The 25,500-nt window shown below is 42.9% G+C and overlaps 1 protein-coding gene across 5 annotated transcripts in view; it reads left to right on the top strand.

Annotated features, from left to right (window-relative positions):
* LOC138300066 (receptor-type tyrosine-protein phosphatase V-like) overlaps positions 1–25,500 on the top strand; it is a 573,371-nt gene that overhangs the window by 360,917 nt on the left and 186,954 nt on the right. For all 5 annotated transcript variants that reach the window (XM_069238934.1, XM_069238932.1, XM_069238933.1 and 2 more), the window contains one exon: positions 13,126–13,398. In XM_069238934.1, the coding sequence (XP_069095035.1) occupies positions 13,126–13,398 (273 nt within the window). The remainder of the gene's footprint in view (positions 1–13,125; positions 13,399–25,500) is intronic.

Raw genomic sequence — 25,500 nt, 5'->3', positions numbered from 1 at the left:
GAGTTGAAGTGCAGCATTGGGGAAGCATTTCAAGGAACACAGCCATTCTGCAGACAACATCTATTTGTAGGTGTTGGAAGTGGTCAATCTCCCCAAAAGTTGGGGAGAGATGTCACAAAGTTGCTGAGCATCAAAGAGTGCAAATGGATGGATATTTTGAGAAGCATGAGCAAGGGACTGAATGATGTGAATGATATGATGAGACTGGCAGTGCCACAACTTTAAATTACTCTTTCCTCCCCCTAACAGGAGGATATCTTGAAGTGTCAGACATTGTGAAATCCTTGTAATGTTTGTATAGTCAATATCCTGCATTAACTATCTTGCATGTTCGCTCTCATTTACTGTCCCATGGTACACCACATGCACCTGGAGATTAGACTTTGCTGGTCTTAGAATGTCCTTGAACTATGTATCCCTTTTAAAATGTAAGTTAACACTATGATGGAGTTCATTGTCTGTACAGGAATTACCTAGGGGGTGAAAGTTACAGGGACCCTGGATATGTAAGGGTGACCCATTGAGCTGGAGGGAGGCTCAAACTCCTTTAATTATAAGGTAGATACTTACTAAGTAAGACATTATAAGGTACTTGGGTTGTGACCCATGGAATCATTCATGGGCCAGGCTCATGATTCACTGTTGGTTCTCAGCTGATGTGTAACAATCGCCTTGGGTCTAGTAGGAGCGTCTGCCTTGATATTTTGTATATATACTTGTGGCTGTATATGTACAGTGAGGCTAGTTTGGACTTCCCATGTTGATGTCAGTTGTGCTCCGTACACTCGAGCAATAGGGATCACGTGGAGCTACACCATCCCTACCGATGAGATACACACTGGTGACCTGGTATGGTGATTAATGAGGGTAATTGTAGCACCCCTAGTTGTAACCTGGTGCGCCATAAATTCCAGGCATATATGTTATCTTCCCCTATAATTAGCCTCCATTCTGACTAATAGTAGTGCAAATATTTGGAGTACGGACATGAAGGGGTGACGCTTAGTGAGTTGTAAAGCATGCGGACTGAATACGTACGTCCCAAGATGGCACCCAGGGTTTGCAGTTTAGTTGTTTTGAGCAGCCCCAGACAGATAAGATGTGGACATCTGACGCATTGTCTTCATTGTGCTGACACACAGCTGTTTGCCATGCTATAGAATGAATCCGAGTGGTGGTAAAATGAAGGTGTCTTCCCCTCCCCACAGTATTTGGGAGCATGTATGCCTAGCATTAAGGGCTAAAGTAGCCTAATTTGGAAGGACTATAGTTAGCATGAATAGAATTAATTATAATCTTTTGGTTTACAGTGTTCGCATTGCTTTCCATGGATACCGGGTCTATTTAAATATTGTACTTAGCTTGTGAATAATGTAAGTATCAGTATATTAACACATAAATAGAAGTGTTGCACTTTAAAAGTGACACTACAACTTAAACTTGTTATATTTTAGAGGATGACTTTGAATTGGGTCCCAGTGAATAATTAAGTTCGGCTGCCGTGGGTAGGGAATCATAAGTGATAGGGAGGCATGGAATGTTTAGCATGGGTGACAAATACGTGAAGGATTGGTTTCACTTACACATGCATGGTACATGAGACACTTGTATTGGTGCTCACAGACCTATTTGTTACCATGGCATTAGGTGATGTTTACCGGTATGCAAGTAATTTAGGAACAATGGGTATGACACTATGTCACATTTGATGGACATTGTCTGACATGATTGGCAACATGGGGCTATACAACAACATTAGTAGAGAGCTTGCTACACTGGGTTGTGTTCCATTTTGAGGGTGCTTCTCCAATTTTGGAGTTGAGGTAGTGATTGAGAGAGAGTTAGCACCAATTCCATTGGCAACATATGCTGGACCTGGACATAATTTGAGCTTTGTTTAAATCCATAGTTGTGTGAGGCAGACAATTGTGTCCTGAGGAGACCCCATTAGTGATTAGCGGTCGAAACGTCAACAGACTGCCCCCAAATGTTCCAGGACTTTTTTTGTTGAGAAAGGAGTAGCTCTGACATAAGGGCAGCCCATTATTGAGACTTAAGTGACTACCATTTGGGCATATACAGTGCATTGTTTGTCCTATATGTTTGTATTGGTGTGATTAAATGTGAGCACTGTGCTGTCTGCACGTTTTGATTCCCTTTATTTACACATTCAATGAATGGATTGTTTTAAATTACGATTGGTAAAAACTTAAGTAGATGAATACAAATAAGATCAATCCCTTTGATGTGTCCATTATATGCAATGTATTTATGAAAAATGATTTGAGATGAAACATTTTTGGAGATTAAAATTGAATTGTATTGAATACTGTATTTGAATAAGTAAAATATAGTTTAGGGCTTATAGACTGTATAGTTAATTGCCCTATGAAATAAGTCCCACATGACATTGTGTGATACTGTTTGTAACTAGCCCTGTCCTGTGGGTTTACTGGGGTGTCCTTGTTTGATATACACAATATCTGCATAACGAAACCAGCATGCTGGTTAAGTTGTTTGGAAATCATGAGTTGTAACCTGAGGATTGCGCTTGATGGTGTGACTGTTTTCTGCGCTGTGTTACAGGGAGTGAGTTGTGATGCTATCTAAGAAATGCCCAGGTTTTCAACTGTCTTCCGAAGTGTATATGCTCCTGGGTGCTTCTAACATTGGCTTTTTGGGAGTTCCAGAGCTTGGCAGCATGTACTGAGTAATCAGTCCCTCCTACAGATTTCTTATGGCAGTGTTCTGTTTGGGTTGTATTGTTTGAAATTAACTTGTAGCTATAGAGATAATTTTCCTTTCGAAGCTCTGTGGACAATGCAGGGTGCCTTGAACATTGTCCTTCTAGCTGTAAGAAGCCAACGAAGTGATTGCAGGATTGGAGTCATGCTTTCTCTTGGGTGAAGGCAGAGAAGAAGCCTTGTAGCAGTATTTTCAATGAGTTGTATTTTGTGATAATTAATGCGAGTGTGCTAAGGTATAGGCTGCTGGCATAGTCAAGCTTGGAGATTACGAGCATGAGGATCGCTTCCAATTTATGTTGGTATGCAAGGTATGGAAAGATACAATTTAGCATTTTCATTGTGTAGAAGGCCCTCTTTGTGACTTTGTTAGCAAGTGGTATCAAGGATAGTTCTGAATTCATGGTTACTCATTGTTTTCTAACTTTTTTTTATGTTGGATGGGCTTGAAGTTCCTTAGGCCACATGGCCTTAGGCTAGTAGTTTTGCCATCACCTGCAGGTCATAATACTGTTTTTGTGGTATTGAGCTTTAGATGGTTATTCATCTTCCAAATACTTATGGCACAAAAGCAGTTGTTGAGTTTTGAATTGTAGAGGTCTTCAGTGCTATCCATTCTTAAAATAATATGGATGTTATCTGCATAGCAGGTGAGGTTGTACGATTTAATCAGATTTAGTAAGATGTTACTGACTTAAATGTGACTGTCTTACTAAAACTGATCTTTCCTGCTGGGTAGCATGGCTAAAATGGGTTCTTCCTGTATTCAGGATTTAATGTCTCCAAGAGAAAATAAGAGTCCACTTTTTCCACTTCCATGTGGACTCCAAAGGTGTCTACTGCTCTTTTGATAACACCATGGTATATCGATTTGTCAGCTGAACGGAATAGGTTTTGGGGGTTACTCATCTACTTTCGCATGGGGAGAGTCTACACAGTGTCTTCTCATTTGATCTTCCACTTCACATGTGTGTCAAAACCTGTTCCATCTGCCTTGTGGGAAGTGAGCTTCCTCTTCTCCCATCACAGTCTCCTGCTCAATATCCTGTGCCATTTCCAATGTAACATGTTTTTACCTCCTGCCTTGGTTTCTTCACAGTCTCCAAGATTTAGGTTCCCTGTGCTGAGAAATAAGCTCACCAGAAGTCCTATTTTTAATGAGTTATTTGATCTAGACTTTCAGTGCTCTCTTCTTCATCTCCACACCTGTGATGCAAAATGCCTTTTTGTCCATATGGGGCTTTTCTTTCAGGAGTGCCTGGCCCATCTTCTCCTTTTAATCTAGAACATCCATACAAATTACACAGACACCTTTCACCAGATCCTTATCAGTGGCTTTTTCCTTCAACCCAGTTGGATGGAAAGAATCCTGAACTCTTTCAGTTGCAAGCAATCAAGGACTTAAACTTGTACACCTCTGTCTTTTCCCCGAAGGCATTAGATTGTAAGCTACAGAGTGGATAACTTGTCCTTCAAGGGCTCTGACTGCTAATTGGTTTGGTACAGTGTACACGTAGTGTCTTCTCTCTTCTTTCCTTTGATCTCTGGAAGAATTTCTGAGTCTGAGCCTTGATGCTAGCCCCGAACATCCTCAGTTTTGACTTCGTAGTTGGAAAAACCCATCTCCTCCATTGATGGAGTACTTGTTCTCTATCTTTCAGAATATGATAGCCTAAGCATACATACTGGATATTTGTCATGAAGTGTGAAATTTCCAATGATAAATTGGTAAAAATATGAAGTTTATGCTCATAATCCAAAATGTCTGTGTGGAATCTTGGGGACCCCACCTCAACCAATTACCACTCTCAGGCTACTTCAAAGCAATGCCCCAGTTCCACAGTACATCCTAACAACCTTGATCAAGTTTCAGCAAAGAGCTCCTGTATCCCTTCTAAGGTCTTTGATCTAACTTGGATGACTTCTTTGTGAAATCTCTCGTCACTCCTCCAATCCCAAAGGTGGAAGAATAATCTGGAATGATGGGCAATTGAGAGGGATTTAGGGCGTATGGCTGATGTCATATCCAGGCTCTAAGTCAATCCCCTGGAGGAGTATAAAGACAACATTTTGTAGTCCAAAACATACAAATCCAACCACTAGGTGGCAAAAGTATCCATACCATGTGAAATGTCATGCTAAAAAATGTAATTCTATAGAAAATTTCATGTTTGACTATTGAAAACTAAATTAGGATTGATCTCAATAAGCAGATATCACTTTTGGTGAGGCTTATGCGAATGTCGCATCTAGATGGAAAAAAGAACAAACATTTGCAATGCATAGATCTGACATTTTCTTGAGTTAGAGCTATTGTAAATTCAGAACTGGACATTTCTTGCCACATAAATTGGTCAACCCTGCCTCATAATTTTGTATTTTCCTGCCATGTTTTGGTGGTCACTTGTGACTGCCGTTATAAAAAATCACAAGCCCTTCAGGAGGGACGAGAAGATAACTGCACTACCTTGAGGTATTTAAACATCTGAACGCAAATTGGAAAATAAGGCTGGAAAAGTATTTTCTTTTTATGTAAACAGAATGAAAAGTCTTGCAAGCATTCTTGCTTCACATTTCAACAAAGCTCTAATGAAGTTAAAAATAGCAGAGCAGCCTGAGAAGTTTTATGGCCCCAAAAAAGGAGATAAGCAATGCCCTGTGTCCGTGAGGGCGAGTAGGGAGGGGCCCTGGACAGAGAGACTCCAGATGCCAGTCTCTGCAAGTTTCATATCACTACTTCTAGGTTTAGCTACATTCTATGAGAAAGGGCATATTGTGGCTTTCCTGAGTAATGAACTAAGCACTTAGGCAAAGTATGTTTCTTTTGTAAAATAAGCTTATTTTAATATTACATAAACATGCACAAAAATAAGCTTACTTCAGGATTAAATCAATGCGTGTGCAGAGTTGTTCTAAAAGAAGGGAGGAAGTGGGAGGAACAGAATGCTGCAATAAAACGCAGGCAGCTACCAGCCTAAAACACCCACAGTGAAAAGGCAGCAACAAAGAAATGACAAAAGTAGTCCGTCACAGCAACAGATAAAGAAACCAAAGTGGAATAATACAGTAGTTGGTCACTTCTCTGAAACAGAAAAAGGCAGAACTGACCAATTTTTAAAGAACACTGCAACCAACAAATGAAATCGCTTCAAGCCATAAAAAGTATACTAAAAGTATACACGATATCGAATACTTACGCTCGACCTACATACTAAAAAGTATACACAAGGTCAAGCGTACCTAAAAAAAAAAAACATTGCCTATTCCCAGCTCCTGAGTGCAGTCAGAAGTATAACATAATATTCACCTGAATGCCTTGATTTGGTTATTGAATACAGATGTGTGAGGTTACAACTGTGCCGGGTGACACCTATAAATATCTGAAATTATTTCATTCTAATCAGTGGTTGCGCTAGGCCCATTTTGCATTTTCAAATCCAGAAATATCGAAAAGGTGTAAAAAAAAAAAAAAAAAACTGATTAGAAATCAAAGCTTGTAACATATTTAATTGCATTTGAAATTCAACTGCAAGTCTAGCGCCTCTAAACCTTAGATTGGGAATACTCCAACTACCATTGTCTGTGATTTATTCTAATTTACTTTCAAAATTGAAAAAAAATGAATACAGAAGATCATTGTATGGGCAGCACAACTATCTATTAATTTACATCTAAGTTATCACTGTATGTGTTTATTTTCTAAATTGTAAACATGGAAGCTTGTTTGCTTCCGTATATAAAGCACAAGACTTTGGAAGGTTTAGGCATGGAATTTCATAATTTCCTTTCTCACAAAGCTAAATAAAGCTGTTTGTGTACTGAAGTTCTTCCTGCATTTTGAAACACCATTGGACAGAAAGAGATACCATTCAAGGCAAAAATAAAGATGCACCTTTATAATATTCCTCACCAGGAGGATGAAAGGGCGCTCTTTGCAAGCACATATACGTACACATATATAGTAACACACAGAGTTGGTAAAGTAAGCATAGATGCCTTACAGTGCAAGTTGGGGCCTGAGAGTCCATGTTCACTCCAAACAACATTGAGAAGTAAAAAGGACTGAGACTGCAGCTACCAGGGTTCTGCAGAGATGTTGGACAGGATTTCATCATTAACTGCTTCTAGGGCCACCTCCTTTGGCACCTCTGTCTTGAAGTGGCCCAGCTCTTGTTGAGCCCATGCATTCTGACATACTATTGTTCAATTGATATGTTTGCTTCAAAATGTTTTCGACTGCTAGGCAGGAGGCGTGGATCACCTCTGACTGCTGGTGATAGAAGGAACGTTGGTTTGTGTCACTGGGACAGAGGATAAGCCATTCTAGTCATAAGGCAGTGCTGCCCTCACAATAATGAAGAGTGCGGCTAGGGTAAAGCGTGGGAGCTTTGGTGGAGAGAAAGCCATAGGCCACAGCTTTTGCCTAGCTATTTATTGTGGGATATGGAAAGGGGATACAAAATCTCCTATCTTTTCATACTTGCGCCCTGATTACGAGTTTGGCAGATGGGAACACCTGTCCGCCAAACTCCCGACAGGGTGGCCACCCATGTAGTGGTACCTGTCTGCCACCCCCATTATGACTGTCCCGCTGGGCTGACGGCAAAGCTGACACCCGCAGGAGGCATTGGCACCCTGTATTGTGCACTGTCTGCACAGCAGACAGTGCGCATTATTAGGGTGGTGGAGAGGGGGACCCCTTCACTGTCCACGCCATGGGCAGTGCAGGCCCCCCCTGTGGCCCCTCCACCTGTTCTCCACCAGCATTTACATGGTGGTAAAACCACCATGAAAAGGCTGGCGAAGAATAAGGTTATAATCAGCAGGGTGGCGCTGCGTGCAGTATCGCCCTGGCTGATTAAAACCTGCACCCGCTGTCAGCCCATTGCGATCACTGATCCCCTCGGTCGTTATGTGGCAGTCAGACTGCCACAGCAGCGGCGGTCCAGACCACCACCGGGAGTCTGGGGGTCTAGTGACCGCTAGACTCGTAATTAGGTCCTTAATGTTCAACCTGTCCCAAATACATCCACAGACATTCTCACGAAGAAGTCTGATGTGCCCTCCAAGATGCAGCTGGAAGCCATACAACAGACTAGAGCTGATCCCTGCACCAAAAGAAAGCTGTAAGCAGTGACCCTAGAATTATTGGACAAGGGTGGACCAAAGTGTGTGGCATGCTTAACTAAATTATGGGGGGGTGGAGGAAAATGGCGCAATGTGGCACATTTTTGTTAGTATTACTTCATTATTATGTAGTTTGTAAACATCTTGCCATTGTTTGGGCAAATATTCGTCCTTTAGTTTCATTTTAGCACCCAGATAAACAATAAGGAACTGGAAAGTGACCAGTGAACATTTGTGATGGGCCATATACTGCACAGCAATATGCAGTCAAATTTTTGCCAACATTTGATCAATTTTAGCTAGGAAACATTTCCTTTTTGTTATCTTCTGCAAATTATGCAGCAGGTGATTGATTGTTGCAAATGCGACAAATCCATAACTCTGCAGTAAGCTATCGTTTATCTATATAGTACAACAAGGGTTCTACATGAACCCTTATTACACCAGCCAGGCCTGCTTCCACCACTGATATCAGTATATCAGTTCTGATTCTCGCTACAAGAAATGCTTTACTCGCTCTTCCTAAACAAATTAGCACATTTAAAACCAACACAACACTTGGTGTGTATCTGAATTCCTGTTAAGGTGTACACAATCACATAATGGGTCCCACCTTCATTGTGATGACGATCAAGAGTGGGCAAAATTTTTAATTATTTAGACAAATCCTAGTGACCTAAACATTCCACTACCATCTTGCGATAGAGATGAAAGAATAATCTACATTATAATGTATTCTGATCAGGGGTATACATGTAATCACTTTGGGCTCTAGTTATTTCAACCAAGGTTTAAAAGTTTTGTTGACCATGAATCCCAAAAATGGCCTTCCTACAGAAAACAAAACACACATGGATGGGCAGACACAACATTAACTCAAAGCTTAGCCATTAATATAGACTAGATCAATGTGCATTATCCAAGTTTCACTCACAATGTTCAACCTTTGCCAAGTGTGCAGTTGCACATGTTAAATTGTAATTAAACTGGAGTCCTCAGAATGACTTTGAACTAGAATGATAAACGGGTAACATCCAGAACCGCGACTCCGGAACCACAATGCCATTGTTAACGCAAGCAGAACCATGCTTCTGTTAACAATGACTCCCTTTTTCTCTGCCTTAACCACGCATGTGCTGAACAACTCACATGCGTGGTTAAAGCAGAGAAAAAATGAGTCCGCATCGGGAGAGGATGCGCTCAGGTAAGTGGGGCTGGGGCAGGGTTGGGGGGTAGTTTTTAGGGGTGGGGGTGGATTAAGGGTTTGGGGTAGGGGGAGGTCGGGGTAGTTTGTTTTTTAGGGGTGGGGGATTGGGGTAGTTCTGGTTTTTAGGGACGGAAATCAGGACCGTTCTGTTTTTAGGGGTGGGTGGGGGGTCAGGGTAGTTTTGTTTTGGGGGGTGGAGGGGTCGGGTAGTTTTGTTTTGGGGGGTAGGGGTGGGGGATATGTGTAGTTTTGCTTTTTGGGGTGGAGGTAGTTTGGTTTTTGGGGGTGGGGGGGTCGTTTTTGGGTGAGGGGGATCGGGGTAGTTTGATTTTTGGGGTGGGGGTCGGAGTACTTTTTGGGGGTGGTGGTGGGGGATCAGGGTAGTTAGGTTTTCGGGGTCAGGGGGATCAGGATAGCTTGTGTTAACGCGTCCGTCTATGTTAATTTATACATATCAGGACTCGTTTTAGGCCGATGAATCTTTGGGCCCAGTGGTGAGACACCGTAGGACGAGATAACTGATCAAAATATCAATCAATATGTCAATAACATTGTTAACATTTAACACCAAAATATATCTTACTTTAGGCATTAATAAACATTCGGCGCAACCATGACCTTTCAGTCATGAATAACCACACCTTAATGAAGTTTTATGAGTTTTATTCCCTACTGATTACAATCTAATAGTAAATGCATCAATCTCAAAGCCAGGAAGCATATAAGCACAGTCACAAGATGACAACCATAATAAGCTTTCAATAATGCTAAGATCAGTAGCATAGACAATCAGATGGATATAAGCAAATCGTAACACATCGAACTTTCTAAAGATACTAGTTCAGCATAGCATTACGTCAGTCACGTCAGTTTGTCAGTCAAAATGAATACCTCGTCTAACCTCTAATTAGCATTAGCATGTTGGGCTTCATGCAAAACAATTTTGAACACCAATGTGGAAAACTTCTAACTAAGGTCTCTAATCAAAAACATACAGCAGTTGGTACCTAGAAAGAAAAGCAAGTAAGTAGAGTTCATTAGCAACATTTGTTATTACCCTCCTCAAGATAGGTCAGCATACAGGATCGGTCTTCGTCTTCAGGACATCAGTTAGATCGCCGTCAGTCTATCTAAATTAAGCAAGGGACACTCTGCTCATAAGGAGAAAAGTGTAAGGGGCAGTCTATGGGCAAGGATGGTTTTATCTAAGTCTCAAGTCACAAAATAGAGTGACAGAGTTTCGGGATGCAATCGATATTATTCCCTACCTCAATGTCGTTTGTCTCCTGTGTCATGGGTTTTTATCCCTTTTTCATGATACATTCCCCCAAAATTCTATTGGTCAGTCAATACACCCCACCATTGGTAACCTATCAAATTATACATTAAGTAATGCATTTTGTCATTTTCGATTATTCTTTTCTTTCTAATTGGTCTTCATAATTGACGTATTTTCGTAGGTGGCTCATCCGGGATTACTTCATCGACTTTGCACGTATCAGGTCAAAAGTTCTCTTCTTCGCGCTCCATCGTCCTTGGAAGTGTCCATTAATGTTTCAAAGTATATAGCTGTTATGCTAGAAACTACTAACATGCGGATGGGAGAATCGGGGGATGTTGCAAACTAGTGAAGAAAAGAACAATCGCTGGGTCATGGTCTTTTGCAAGTCAGTACACTGAAGAGACAGAAAAATACGCTTTAATATGAGAGCTACACAGCTTTGCTTGACTCACGCTGACTTAAGATATACGAGTCCTAACGAATGCAGTCTTATGCGTTTTAATGTGCACAGCTTTGACAATCTATTGACGATTATTTCTTACAGATGACATTAGTTTCCACACATGAAAATCCTTTACGTTAATGAATGTTTCAATTAATATTTTATTTAATGCAGCATTGTTAATCATAAGCATTTCACGTCTATAATATGTAATATCAAACTACGCTCTCTCACTTGGTTTTTGGGGGTCGGGATAGTTTTGATTTTTGGGGGTGGGGGATTGGGGTAGTTTGGTTTCTGGAGGTGGGGGGATCGGGGTTGTCAGTGTTTTGGGGTGGTGGTTGGGGTAGTTTTGTTTTGGGGTGGGGGTTGGGGTACTTTTGTTTTTGGGGTGGGTGGGGAATCAGGGTAGTTTTGTTTTTTGGGGTGGGGGTAGTTTTGTTTCTTTGGGGTGGGAGTCGTTTGTTTTTTAGGGGTGGGGGATCGGGGTAGTTTTATTTTTGACGGTGGGGTCAGTTGTTTTTAGGTCGGGTGGGAGGTTGGCATGCCAAAACCACGCATACCATTCTACACATGCCTTTACTGGGCATGCCTTTACAACGAAAAATCGTTGTAAAGGCATGTGTGGTAAAGGCATTCGGTCGAAACAATGTGCCCGTTGTTTCGATCATGTTGTTCAGGCATGCATGGTTGGCGTACGCATTGTTCCATCATACATTCTGATAAACAAATGATAAATATGTGTGGCCATCACAACATGGGTGATAGGGTGTGGACATGGGTTGTTTGGGATTCATTTGAGAGAGGTAGTTATGATGTTTTATTACTCTTTGTCTCAATAGAGTAGTTTTGTGTTTCTTTGGGACTGATCCTGAATGTGCAATGTGTACTTATCCATGGGAATCGTTTATCAAAGTTTAGACCATTTGAATCCATCATGATGGCCCCAAAGAGTAGTGATGTATCAAGAAGTGGAGACTATTTGGCTTTAGTACTAGGTAGTTGGATGGAAGTATATTCCTGAGAACTTAGCAAGTGTCATTTTTAATGAGGATTCTATGGGAGTGTTAGCGGCAAGTTTGCAAAACTCCAGATATTCATTCAAGGTGTGGACCCTTTGAAATTTGTGCCCAGAGAAAAAGGCATCTCAATCTGTATGGAAAGGCTTAGAATATATATGTGCTTGTCAGGATTTTGGGCTTCTAGGTTCTGAGTGTTATTGGTTTCTGTGCCCCATCAAATTATCAGTGGTGATGATTTTCAGATAGAGGGTCATCAAATATCCTTTGAGCGTACATCATTCAACAAACTCATCACATGACCTTTGATTTTGACAATTGGAAAACGTACTTTGTTAAAATTTGTCTTGAAAATTTTAGTTTGCAGGATGTTAATAGACATTTATTGATAGCACGCAGAGACAACAAGCTACTACAATTAGCAAATGCTAAAGGCAGCTGCGGCTCCTCCGCTAAGGAAGAGGAGCATCGCCCCACTGCTTTGTGTAGTAAAGGAAAAATAAAATGATAATAACAAGTTGTTCTTATCATTTAACTTTTCCTCAGAAGCCAGGGTAGGGTGGGACATGGCTGAACTACCTCAGAGGGAGGAGAGGGGTATGTGCACCATAAGTACGCATTACCTTTTGGCCCGCCCTATTGGGCCAGCCAAACAGTCATGTGCACTTAGCATTTCTCCACTGCTTGTATTGGACAGCCGGAAGGAGAATGTGCACAGGCTCCTGCCCTGCCTGAGTGCTGAACCTGGCCACTCAGACTAATCGCGACTCTGCTGTCATGCTGGTAACTGCAGCGTCGTGAATGGCTTAGCGGAGTCTGAGAGCCTGTGTGTTTCCATGTTGCTGGGAGTTGGGGAAGAGAAGAAGACAAAGGAGAGACTGAGCCATCTCTCTCGACAGAAAAGTTAAGTATTTTTTTTTTTTTTTTTCATACCCCCTACCCCGCCACCCCATTGAGTAGCAGCTGCCACTGACTAAGGAACATTCTTACATTGAGATATCAGTCAGATTTCTTATATAACAAGGTCTACTACTCAGTCCACAAGATATGCAAACAGCAATATACCTAGTGAGTAAGAATCTTGTGAATTAATTGTATAGTTATCACACCAGACACTGTCACTAGATTCTTTCTTTGGTGAGTTGCGTTTTACTGGTCTGTCCATATATGATTCACTTTATGTCTTGAACTTTCAGTTTACAACAGTTTAGAATTTGCAAAAAATGAATTGGAATGTTTTCCCAGCAGGTTGAACATCAAGTCTAAGAAAAACGCCCTAATAATCTCATTTTTTTCTTTCTTAGATCCTTTGGCACCTCTAGCTTTAAATGTCACCAGTGGAGGTCCAAACTCTTTGGTTGTAAATTGGGAGAAACCTGCAGGTGATAGAAACAGTTACTCTCTTTCAGTCTCTACAGTAGGATTTGGCACGGCACTGAAGCTTTTGACCATTGACAAGAACCACACCAGGGCCACGCTCACAGAATTGGTGCCAGGTACCTGGTACACCATATATATCCAGGCTGTATCTGGGTCACATTTCAAATCAACTATGCAGAACCTCACAGTCTGCACAGGTAGGTTCATGAAAGCATTTGATGTCTACTTTCAAATTGGGTCCTGAGCAGGAGTTCACTGCCATTGCATAATCATCTGCCTTTTTAATAGGAAAAGTGTTCATCCGTATTTCTATGAGAGGCACTATGTTAAATTGTTCACAGCAAATTTATTATTAAGCTAGAAAATGTTTTTCTACATTTTGTCTCCGCATCCATGTAAAAATTACTTTTATCACTTCAGATATTGCAGCCTCTCTACTGCCACAGGCAAACTAGCTACAGGAAAGAAATCTCTATGAAGTCCGTACTTCCCTACATTTTCTATTTCCCACCTATTGTCAAAGAGATGTCTATTTTATTCACTTAGTAAGTTCTGATGCAAGAGTGATTTTATTCTAAGCAAGAAACATTAAAAGAGGCAAACATCTTTGGTTAGAGGTTGATTGTAAGATTGTGGAAATAGTCTTCAACTCTAGCATCATGTATGTAATTGATGTTTGCTCTGTTTCCATGCACGACAGTAATTGACACAAAAGCAGTATCCCTACTGACCTTGTCCTAAACACTCACTATATATATCCCGTCCCATTCCGTTCCATTGCAACTATGCAGGAAATGGTTCCATACCTCAAAATCCTTCTTAATTATCTTCAGTAACCTATGAAATGCCACTCCTGCCTCAAACCCAATGAAGCTCATATCTGGTATCTTGACATTGGCCTACCCCAAAGAATTATCTTGGTGGCAATATTTGATTGCTCAATGAGTGATTGGAGTTGCTTCAGTATACATTTCTAAGCTGTTTCACAATACTTCATGACTTCCTTTTCAATAGCCACCTTGTCTATTGCCTACCTTGGTTCTTGCTTAACCAAGTCAGTCTCAATCCCTAAGAAAGGCAAAGTGGTTGACAACCCCCTTCCAAGGGAGTACTGACGCAATTCAATGATAGCAATTACCTTGAATAATGAAGACTAGAAAATGGTAACTCTGCAGCGATATAGGCTTGCTATCCACTTTCACTAGTAATACACCCTCTTTTGCCCTCAGTCTTTCTTACCTCCTGGAGGATGTGTAGACCAATCAGCAGTGTTAAATTTTAGATCATGATGTCATACGTTGATAGATGGTAAATCACCCTGCTATTAAACATCATCTTGCCAAATCTGCCGAATTGCACCTTCTCAATCTTCTCCAATAGCGACTTGGGCCTCGCTCATGAATTTTCTTGGTTGTTTGCCATGGAATACTGCAAAAAGTCTCTTGTATGGCACCCTAAAACCTTTCAAACATCCCTGCAGAAGAAATGCTCCTTCAAAACTGATCAAAGCTTTTTCGCGCTCACTAACTTGAACCAGAGGGAGAAGCAGCCATACAATTAACTTCCACCTACCCCTCTTCGCCTCCTGCCCGATTATATTTTTTATATTTGTACATCTCCATGTGTATTATTCCTACGACTACTCTTCATCCCTTTCTCTCTTTTGCCGTAGTTGAGATGTTTGCTGTGGTTTTGTCTGTAAGAGTGAAAACAGTCATTTGCTCAAAGTGTCTTGGACTCTGGAGAGACCCTGAGGGGTCATTGGCTCTGGGTTTCACAGGCCCTAATGTTTGCCACCTGTTCCTGAGGTCAGTGGTGGCCTAGAGGCCCCCCTGCCTTAGTGTTCCATGAAATAAGCTATTGACTCAGCCTTTTTGCCACCTATCTCCTCTATTCTCAAATATTTACATCACAGCACTTGGTTGCATAGTATATGATTCCACATATTATGGTCCAGTCTGATGGCATTACACATACAGCACAAGTAAGCAAACATTAGTAGTTTACTAAAGCCATAACAATTACACAACAAATCTTTACTATACTATATTTGTGTATAGTAGGACATAAAATGGCTTTTTATTTTGGTTCCTTTCACAATTTTACTCCTTAGCTCATACCTTTTTCTACACTAATTGAGGAGACATTGCACTGACATGATAATAATTATCCCTATTACACCCAAATCCATAATCGTTTTATTTTACAGGACACAAGGCAATTAGGTCATGGGAAAGGGCAATCAAGCCCTTTTATCATGCTTTATATGTATATAAGTACTGTTTGCCATGATTTGTCCTCACATAAATGGACAGTTAGCTGGCATTACCCTGCATTTAGTCCTGAAGGAAGCCCTGGAACCTTAGGCCTCTCATACAGGTCTGAAACATGTTGATTTCTCATTGGGTGTAGGAAAATTATCTCCATAGGCACCCCCCCAAATCTCTTTAATCATGCCAGAAACCCCACTAATAAAGGCACACCAAGGTGTTACGATGTATTTTTAGCAGACTCCAGTAGGAAATTATCCTAATTGCTCCCTGGAATATGGTTAAGCCCATCCTGGATTTTAGGGACAAGGATGAGATCCAAAGATGAAGCATGACTTCAGTAGGGTGTGTGAGGATCTTACAAACAAATTGGGGATGATTGTGGACTTGTGATCACACAGAAGGATACTAATATATTTAGTAACACTCTGAGAAAGTAGCCTCTTTCTAGCCTTGTTACCCCCACTTTTGGCCTGTTTGTGAGTGTATGTCAGGGTGTTTTCACTGTCTCACTGGGATCCTGCTAGCCAGGGCCCAGTGCTCATAGTGAAAACCCTATGTTTTCAGTATGTTTGTTATATGTCATCTGGGACCCTGCTGGCCAGGACCCCAGTGCCCATAAGTTTGTGGCCTATATGTATGTGTTCCCTGTGTGATGCCTAACTGTCTCACTGAGGCTCTGCTAACCAGAACCTCAGTGGATATGCTCTCTCTGTACAAATTGTCACTAACAGGCTAGTGACCAATTCACCAATTCATATTGGCATACTGGAACACCCTTATAATTCCCTAGTATGTGGTACTGAGGTACCCAGGGTATTGGGGTTCCAGGAGATCCCTATGGGCTGCAGCATTTCTTTTGCCACCCATAGGGAGCTCTGACAATTCTTACACAGGCCTGCCACTGCAGCCTGAGTGAAATAACGTCCACGTTATTTCACAGCCATTTACCACTGCACTTAAGTAACTTATAAGTCACCTATATGTCTAACCTTTACCTGGTAAAGGTTGGGTGCTAAGTTACTTAGTGTGTGGGCACCCTGGCACTAGCCAAGGTGCCCCCACATTGTTCAGGGCAAATTCACCGGACTTTGTGAGTGCGGGGACACCATTACACGCGTGCACTATACATAGGTGACTACCTATGTATGGCTTCACAATGGTAACTCCGAACATGGCCATGTAACATGTCTAAGATCATGGAATTTCCCCCCCAATGCCATCCTGGCATTGGTGAGACAATCCCTGATCCCCCGGGTCTCTAGCACAGACCCGGGTACTGCCAAACTGCCTTTCCTGGGGTTTCACTGCAGCTGCTGCTGCTGCCAACCCCTCAGACAGGTTTCTGCCCTCCTGGGGTCCAGCCAGGCTTGGCCCAGGAAGGCAGAACAAAGGACTTCCTCAGAGAGAGGGTGTTACACCCTCTCCCTTTGGAAAAGGTGTTAGGGCTGGGGAGGAGTAGCCTCCCCCAGCCTCTGGAAATGCTTTGATGGGCACAGATGGTGCCCATCTCTGCATAAGCCAGTCTACACCGGTTCAGGGACCCCTCAGCCCTGCTCTGGCGCAAAACTGGACAAAGGAAAGGGTAGTGACCACTCCCCTGACCTGCACCTCCCCTGGGGGGTGCCCAGAGCTCCTCCAGTGTGCTCCAGACCTCTGCCATCTTGGAAACAGAGGTGCTGCTGGCACACTGGACTTCTCTGAGTGGCCAGGGCCCGCAGGTGACGTCAGAGACTCCTTCTGATAGGCTCCTTCAGGTGTTGCTAGCCTATCCTCTCTCCTAGGTAGCCAAACCTCCTTTTCTGGCTATTTAGGGTCTCTGCTTTGGGGAATTCCTTAGATAACGAATGCAAGAGCTCATCAGAGTTCCTCTGCATTTCTCTCTTCACCTTCTGCCAAGGAATCGACTGCTGACCGCGCTGGAAGCCTGCAAAACTGCAACAAAGTAGCAAAGACGATTACTGCGACCTTGTAACGCTGATCCTGCCACCTTCTCGACTGTTTTCCTGGTGGTGCATGCTGTGGGGGTAGTCTGCCTCCTCTCTGCACTAGAAGCTCCGAAGAAATCTCCCGTGGGTCGACGGAATCTTCCCCCTGCAACCGCAGGCACCAAAGAACTGCTTCACCGGTCCTCTGGGTCTCCTCTCAGCACGACGAGCGAGGTCCCTTGAATTCAGCAACTCTGTCCAAGTGACTCCCACAGTCCAGTGACTCTTCAGTCCAAGTTTGGTGGAGGTAAGTCCTTGCCTCCCCACGCTAGACTGCATTGCTGGGAACTGCATGTTTTGCAGCTACTCCGGCTCCTGTGCACTCTTCCAGGATTTCCTTTGTGCACAGCCAAGCCTGGGTCCCTGGCACTCTAACCTGCAGTGCACGACCTCCTGAGTTGTCCTCCGGCGTCGTGGGACCCTCTTTTGTGACTTCGGGTGAGCTCCGGTTCACTCCACTTTGTAGTGCCTGGTCTGGCACTTCTGCAGGTGCTGCTTGCTTCTGAGTGGGCTTCTTGTCTTGCTGGACGCCCCCTCTGTCTCCTCACGCAATTGGCGACATCCTGGTCCCTCCTGGGCCACAGCAGCATCCAAAAACCCTAGCCACGACCCTTGCAGCTAGCAAGGCTTGTTTGCGGTCTTTCTGCACAGAAATACTTCTGCACAACTCTTCACGACGTGTGACATCCATCTTCCAAAGGGGAAGATTCTAGCCCTTGTCGTTCTTGCAGAATCCACAGCTTCTACCATCTGGTGGCAGCTTCTTTGCACCCACAGCTGGCATTTCCTGGGCATCTGCCCACTCCTGACTTGATCGTGACTCTTGGACTTGGTCCCCTTGTTCTACAGGTACCCTCGTCAGGAAATCCATCGTTGTTGCAATGCTGGTGTTGCTGTTTCTTGCAGAATTCCCCTATCACGACTTCTGTCTCTTTGGGGAACTTAGGTGCACTTTGCACCCACTTTTCAGGGTCTTGGGGTGGGCTATTTTTCTAACCCTCACTGTTTTCTTACAGTCCCAGCGACCCTCTACAAGGTCACATAGGTTTGGGGTCCATTCGTGGTTCGCATTCCACTTCTAGAGTATATGGTTTGTGTTGCCCCTATCCCTATGTGCCCCCATTGCATTCTATTGTGACTATACACTGTTTGCACTGTTTTCTATTGCTATTACTGCATATTTTGGTATTGTGTACATATATCTTGTGTATATTTGCTATCCTCATACTGAGGATACTCACTGAGATACTTTGGCATATTGTCATAAAAATAAAGTACCTTTATTTTTAGTATATCTGTGTATTGTGTTTTCTTATGATATTGTGCATATGACACTAGTGGTATTGTAGGAGCTTCACTCGTCTCCTAGTTCAGCCTAAGCTGCTCTGCTAAGCTACCTTTTCTATCAGCCTAAGCTGCTAGACACCCCTCTACACTAATAAGGGATACCTGGTGCAAGGTGTAAGTACCCCTTGGTACTCACTACAAGCCAGTCCAGCCTCCTACAAACACCATGTTTAGGACACCATTGTGACTTATAAGATGGGTTGCACACAGTCTGTCACAAAATGTACAAACATATTTTGCTTAAATGTTAACAGTGCTTTCAAAAGTTGTTTTCAATAAAGTGCTGATTGTACCCAGTGTAATTTTTTACAGGTTTCCTTTAGGAGGATAGTTTCCAGATTCTGTAAATCAATTATAATCAATAATGGCTCCCAAGTAGCATTCAGATTTGCTGATTAGCCAGTTGCACACATTTCCATTTCTTCTGGCTAGCTGAAAGCTTGTTTCTTCTTTATCAGTTTCTCCTTTCTCTCAATCACGTTAAATAAGACCCTCCTTTTCCCCTTTCAACCTAGGGGAACTGAAGAGTTTAGCAATGATTGTTCTTTTTAATGTAAATTATAATTACTCTTTTGATCCAAGTGATAAAGTTTGAGAGTGTTGTTTCCCCATTCCCCTAAACACTTCGATCTCTGATTAGCCCTATGAAAGAAGGCTGTCATACCTCTGTTTGCAGGTCGAACTCCCAGTGCTCTGAAAACTGGGTGTAGGAAAAAAGGATGCTCACTATCCAGTCCTGGGCAGCCACATAATAAATGCTGCATACACTTGGATTTATAGCTGCATAATCCTCAAAAGCCACACTTGAGTCCATGTTTTTTCCAAACAGATCTAATCACAGTAAGAATCTTGTGTAGAAAAACATGCCTGATTTCATTGAACAATGCGTACCTGTTCCGGGTGTATTACACAATCCAATATCTTATTTTTATTTATGGTAATTATTCATTAACATTTGTATTCCGCCTACTTAATAACTTAATTGATTCTAAATGTAAGTTGAAAAGGAGAATGCAGGGAAAGGCAGAGAGAGATAGGGAGCTCATAGAACAGGTTTCTTTTCAGTATTTTACTGAAAGTGAGTAGATTAGGCGAGTCACCCAAAGTTGGGGGCCACAGAAGGACGCCCTACAGAGAAGAATATGTCACATCTTGTTGGACATGGCCCTTTTTGCGGGGTCATCCCCAAACCTTTTGCCTCCCTCCTCCTGGTTTTTCTGACCTGCTTTTGTTGGACTTTAGCACTGGTCAGCAGTGAAAGGTTGCCAGAGTCTTAAGTGCATTTGCTATCTGTCTAAATTGTATTGGTAATTGGTTTATCCATGACTGGCCTATATGATCTACTTTTAAGTCCTTAGTAAAGTGCACTAGTTGTACCCAGAGCCTGTAAATCAGTGCAACTAGTCACCCTGCAGCACTGATTGTGCCACCCACATGAATAGCCCTGTAAACATGTCTCAGACCTGCCACTGCAGTGTCTGTGTGTGCAGTTTTTAACTGCCATTTTGAACTGGAAAGTGCACCCACTTGCAATGCCCAAACCTTCCCTTTTACTACATGTAGGTCACCCCCATGGTTTGCCAAAGGCAACCCCATGGGCAGGGTGCAGAATATTTAAAAGGTAGGGAATGTACTGGTATGTTTTACATGTCCTGATAATGAAATGCTGCTAAATTTGGTGTTCACTATTGTAATGCCTCCCTCTCCCTTAGGGTAGCATGGGGATTGCCCTACAATATCTTTTAAGTGTAATTTCCCATTCGTAGCAGATAGAGATGTGGAGTTTGGGGTCTCTGAACTCACAATTTAAAAATACATCTTTTGGTGAAGTTGGTTTTTAGATTTTAAGTTTGAAAATGCCGCTTTTAAAAAGTGGACATTTTGTTCTTGACCATTCTGTGCCTCTGCCTATCTGCTGGAATACACATCTGGGTCAAGATGTCAGTTGGGGTGTTTGTGAATTCACTCTAGACAGTCACACAAAGGGAGCTGAGGTGTGCCCTGCATATCCTGATGGGTCTTCCTAGGCTAGAGTGGTGGGAGGAGCTGACACTTGCACCTGAATAGGGTTGTGCCTGTTCTTCCACAAAGCAGTTTCCAACCCCCTGGAGTGTGTCCGGGGCCAGGACAGGAAAGGCAGGATCTTGAGCACCACAAAGACTTTCCTTTGACATTTGCCTACTTCAAAGGCAGAAATGAGTATAAGTATTGGGCCTCTGAGACCACAATTTTAGAATCCTCCTGGACTGAGGTCATTCTGACAGGAAGAAGAGCTGGATGCTGTAGGAGGGAACTGCCACTCTGCCTGTTGCGTTGCTGTGCTGGCCTGCTGCTTCTGCACTGGGAGTGAAAGGTCCATACTTTGCCTTCTACATCCTACTTCCAAAGGTTCTCCAGGGGCTTGGATTGAGCTTGCCTCCTGTTACAAGTCTCAGGGACATCAAAGACTTCATCTGCCAGCACCTGGCCTTTCTTGATGAGAGTTCTGACTTGCCAAATGGTGCCAAATCCAGTCCCTGGGCCCTTGGATGTGAGTTCTGGTAAAACCAAGAAGCAACCAAGTACATAGACTCCAGAGTTACTTCAGAACAGGTGCCACTATCTGACTCCACGCCTCTGCCTTCACTGGAGTTGTGGTCCCCGCTGGGTGCATCTACTGTGACCAATGCCTCAGGCCTGATGCTGCTGCTGCGCCTTCAAAGTCCCGACACAGCGTGAGTCCTGAGTGCCATGTCCCTGATGTCCGGGACACCCAACTGCGACTATGCCGCAGTAACTGGTGCCCTGTGGTGTGATCATGACACCACGAACTTGACGCCTTGCTTCTTGACCTGCTGGATTCATCGACCCCGCTGGATAGTAAGGAACAGATGACTCACCACCGGCATCACCTCATCTCCCCTGCAACTTTAAGGAAGTGACGCATCACCTCCCCTGCCTAGCAGTGAGGAACCGATGGCTCACCTCTTCAGTAGCAGTAAGGAACCGATGCTGAACTGGCTCCAGCAATGCCTCACCTCGCCGTCTCTGTGCAACATCTTTGTTTCATCATTTTCATAGGTACTCTACATGAGGTCTGTGTGACTCGGTGACTGGCACACACTCCCTCGCAAGTGGCGTTGGAATGTTGGGAACAATTTGGATAAGATGCCGTGATAGCCCCAGTTGGAGCTAAGCGCTCTACTGAAGCGTAATTTTTGAAAATGTGTATCTTTGCATGTGTATGTTGGATTTTTGTCATTTTGGTCTTGTTTCATTCAGATAAATAGTGGCTGTTTTCCTGAGCTGGTGTGGAGTACTTTTGTGGTGTTTTCACTGTGGTACTGTGCATGTGTTCAAATACTTTACACATTGCCTCTAAGATAAGACTGTCTGCTAGAGCCAAGCTACAAAGGGGGTGAATAGGAGTTATCTTAGCTGTGTGACTCCCTTACCCTGACTAGAGTGAGGGTTCCTACGTAACAGGGTGCAACCCACTGTCACCTAGAGTCCCCATTTCTAACACATCTACATTTTACATATGGAATTGGACCTCGAAATGTGGAGTAGGTTGAGATTTACTGATCACAGTGCCTTAGCTGGATAGTATTTGTGTATTTAGTCTTAAAGGTAAGTAGAAGCAGAGCCGCTGACGCATTTGAAGGTGACACATAGGATCTACAACATTATGCTGTTTTTGACTGGGAAACAGTGAAAGTCTATGTGTTACTGAGAGCAGTGTTGAGTTTTGTGTAGGTTGAATATGAGGCAGATTCCAGCACTATGGGTTATTTGGAACTCAGTGAATTTGTAAGATCACAGGTTTTTGTGCAGAGAGCTGAATTAGTCTATACATAAACTTACGAGTGAGCCTACCACTACAGGCTGTTCAGGTTTGGGTGAGATGGTATCTTTGTCTTTAGTAGTTGAGCTTTGTGGAAGGCAGATTTGACTACTGCTCCAACTTGTGTCTGACCTTTGTGTCCCGCAGGGTGCATATGTTTTTCACACATGGGTTAATGGGAATGAAGACTCCAAAGATAGCTGGGGGTTAGTAAACAGAGGAGGTCAATTGGTTTCATTACATGTTGGTGACCCTAGGTCCAAAAGTTAAATTTTGTTGACCCTTCCAGATTTTGATAGCTTTGAGAGTGTGCAAGACATTATCGAAAGGTTGGGAGAGCCTGCCACTCCCAAACAGAGTTGGGCATCATCTGCGTTGGAATGAGACTGAAGGTCGAAGAAGCAAATGAGATCCACAGGGGGAGAGGTTTCACATACTTACTCAAGAGGAAAAGTGACTGGGGATGTATTGAGAGGGTAGGGTCGGGAGGGGTTTGACCTGCAGGCCATTTGTCTCTGGGAGGGCTGAGGAGAAATTTCCTAGTCTGACTATCTTGGATCAGTCCTGTAGGAAGGACTTAAAGAAGACAGGAAATGGTTGTTTACACAGTTCACTGAATGAAGTAGGTGCAAAAAGGGTTATGTGATCCACCATGTCAAAAGTAGTGGTAGTTCCTGATCCCTCATCTGTCATATGGAGGATGTCACCCCATACATTAAGCAGTGTGGTCTCGATTCTGTACTTCCATCAGAAGCTTGACTGGTGGAGATGAAGATGTTGTTGGAATGCGGGTGGACTTGGCAGTGACAGTTTTCTGGATAGCCAAGAAGACCAGCAATGGGATGTTAGTAATTTAGGTCAGCTAGTTTGAGGGACTTTTATTTTTTAGAAGGGGAGTGATTCGAGTGTGGTTTTTTTTTGGAGGGTAATGTGTCACTTTGGAGGCTATTGTTGATGAACATGGTCAATGCAGTGGCAAACAAGGAGGTGTGATAAGCAGAAATGTTGGTTGAACAAGAGCCATTAAGGTTGGTACATGGTGTGTCTTGTAATGAAATTGTGTTTTACAGCTGAGAAATTAGAAGACTTGACAGGAGGGACTTTGTCACCTGTGGATTGAACTTTAAGGGAAATGGGGGAAGGAGATGGAAGTAATACTGTAGATATCCTGGTGAAGAATGAGCCTAGGGAGTTACAAAGTTCCTTTGTGGGTGGTGTGACAGTGGTGCAAGAAGTTGAAAATCCCTAGTGTTTGGTGGAAGCTGTGTTTAAGAAAGAGGTCAGAAAGAAGTGAGAAGAAATCATTGAAGATGCATTGATATGAGGGACTAGTGTTTAATAGCATGTCTGAATTTTGATGTTGGTGTTTGGAGTGGGGTGGAAGGGTATACTGAGACATTCAAAATAATTGCTGGTGGGAATGGATAGATTGGTGGCATTTCAGTTGCTTCTGTGGATGATGGTTAATCCAACCCCTCTGCCTGAAGTCCTGCTAGTGTATATTTGGCAACAGTTGTGAGGGACGAGGTGTCCAAAAGACATTCAACCATGTCTCATTAGTGAACGTAACAATATTAACACAGGCTTTATTATGAGACAGTTATGGTTTTAGAGATGTTCTTGTTTTCATAGTTCCTTCACTGGACTAGACCAGAGAAGGGGGCTGTAGTCCAGAGGGCAAGGTGTATGGTCCAGTCCTCTCCAGACCCTAATAGGCCTAAGTAGGTACATAGCTTTGAGCGGCAACACTTAGGCAAGGCTACTTAGGAAGAGATCTTAAATAGGCGAGCAAATACATCAGGTTTGACAGGAAATGGGGTTCACTGATCACACAGGAAAATGGGTGGATCCCCTCAAAGAGCTGTATTGGCTCATTGATGTGTCTTCCTTTTCCCTCTCAGCCCTTCAAACCAAGGCAGATGGGTCTCTGAGCATGCTTAGGCCTTGGAACTGCTTTCACAGCCTCCTCGTTCATGTGACAAGAAGTGAACTTTTGCAAGTCCTGCAAGCGCAATAGTACTCCCACTTGAACCTAAATATTTCTCTAAACACAGCATGTTCTCACATCCAAATTCTAGTCACCTCCTAGATCCAGTTTGAAGAAATAATGTTCGTATAAGTGAGGTTGACTTTCATTGCACTCTGTAATTAAGCCAAATCAATGCTTTTAGCTGCTCCTCCCTTGCAACTTGAGTCCAAATTGAATATTTCAGACACATCATGATTTATATTCCAGGTTAATTGGACATTTACATTGTTTAGCAGCTTTCTGAAGGTAAAGTAAATCTTGGATGAGAAATGATTGTGTTGCAAAGCTTTGAGCATTGAACTGGCAAGCTTTTTAGCACCACATTCCTTGTATTTAAATATCTGTGGCAGGCTGAATTGGGAATCACATGAATAGGTGCCCTTGGTGATTTGAAATGAAGGGTCAGTTTCTGCAAATATCCAAGTCTCCTCTACTTGAATTGACTTTGCTGAGCTTGATTTGTGATGTACCCACAAGGCAGTGGATTGTTTTTGGAGAAGATTTTATGTGATCTCACTGTTAAGGATGAAAATTAACACTTTTGTGCTTAAGTTTTGGACACTATGTCAAATAGAGTATTTACCAGATTAAAGTGTTGAGGTGGAGTAGACTAGCCTAGCTGTGACTAAGCATCTAGACAAATCTACCCTGTGTTTTATGTGAAGGTGAAGATCAACGTCATCTCTTCATCATGCTTTCACACCATATGACTCCTGCACAGTGCTTAATTTGAAAACATAAAGGTGCCGGTGCCCAAAGCCCTCCTCTTAAACAAGCTCTTGCTGCAATTAAATGTGTGAACACGGAATACCGAGGCAGCGTAATCTTAAAGCCATCTCGGG

The sequence above is a fragment of the Pleurodeles waltl genome, chromosome 6, assembly GCF_031143425.1.
Source record: "Pleurodeles waltl isolate 20211129_DDA chromosome 6, aPleWal1.hap1.20221129, whole genome shotgun sequence".
NCBI lineage: Eukaryota > Metazoa > Chordata > Amphibia > Caudata > Salamandridae > Pleurodeles > Pleurodeles waltl.
Note: the sequence above shows the minus strand (reverse complement) of the source record. Positions and strands in the feature narration are given on the sequence as shown.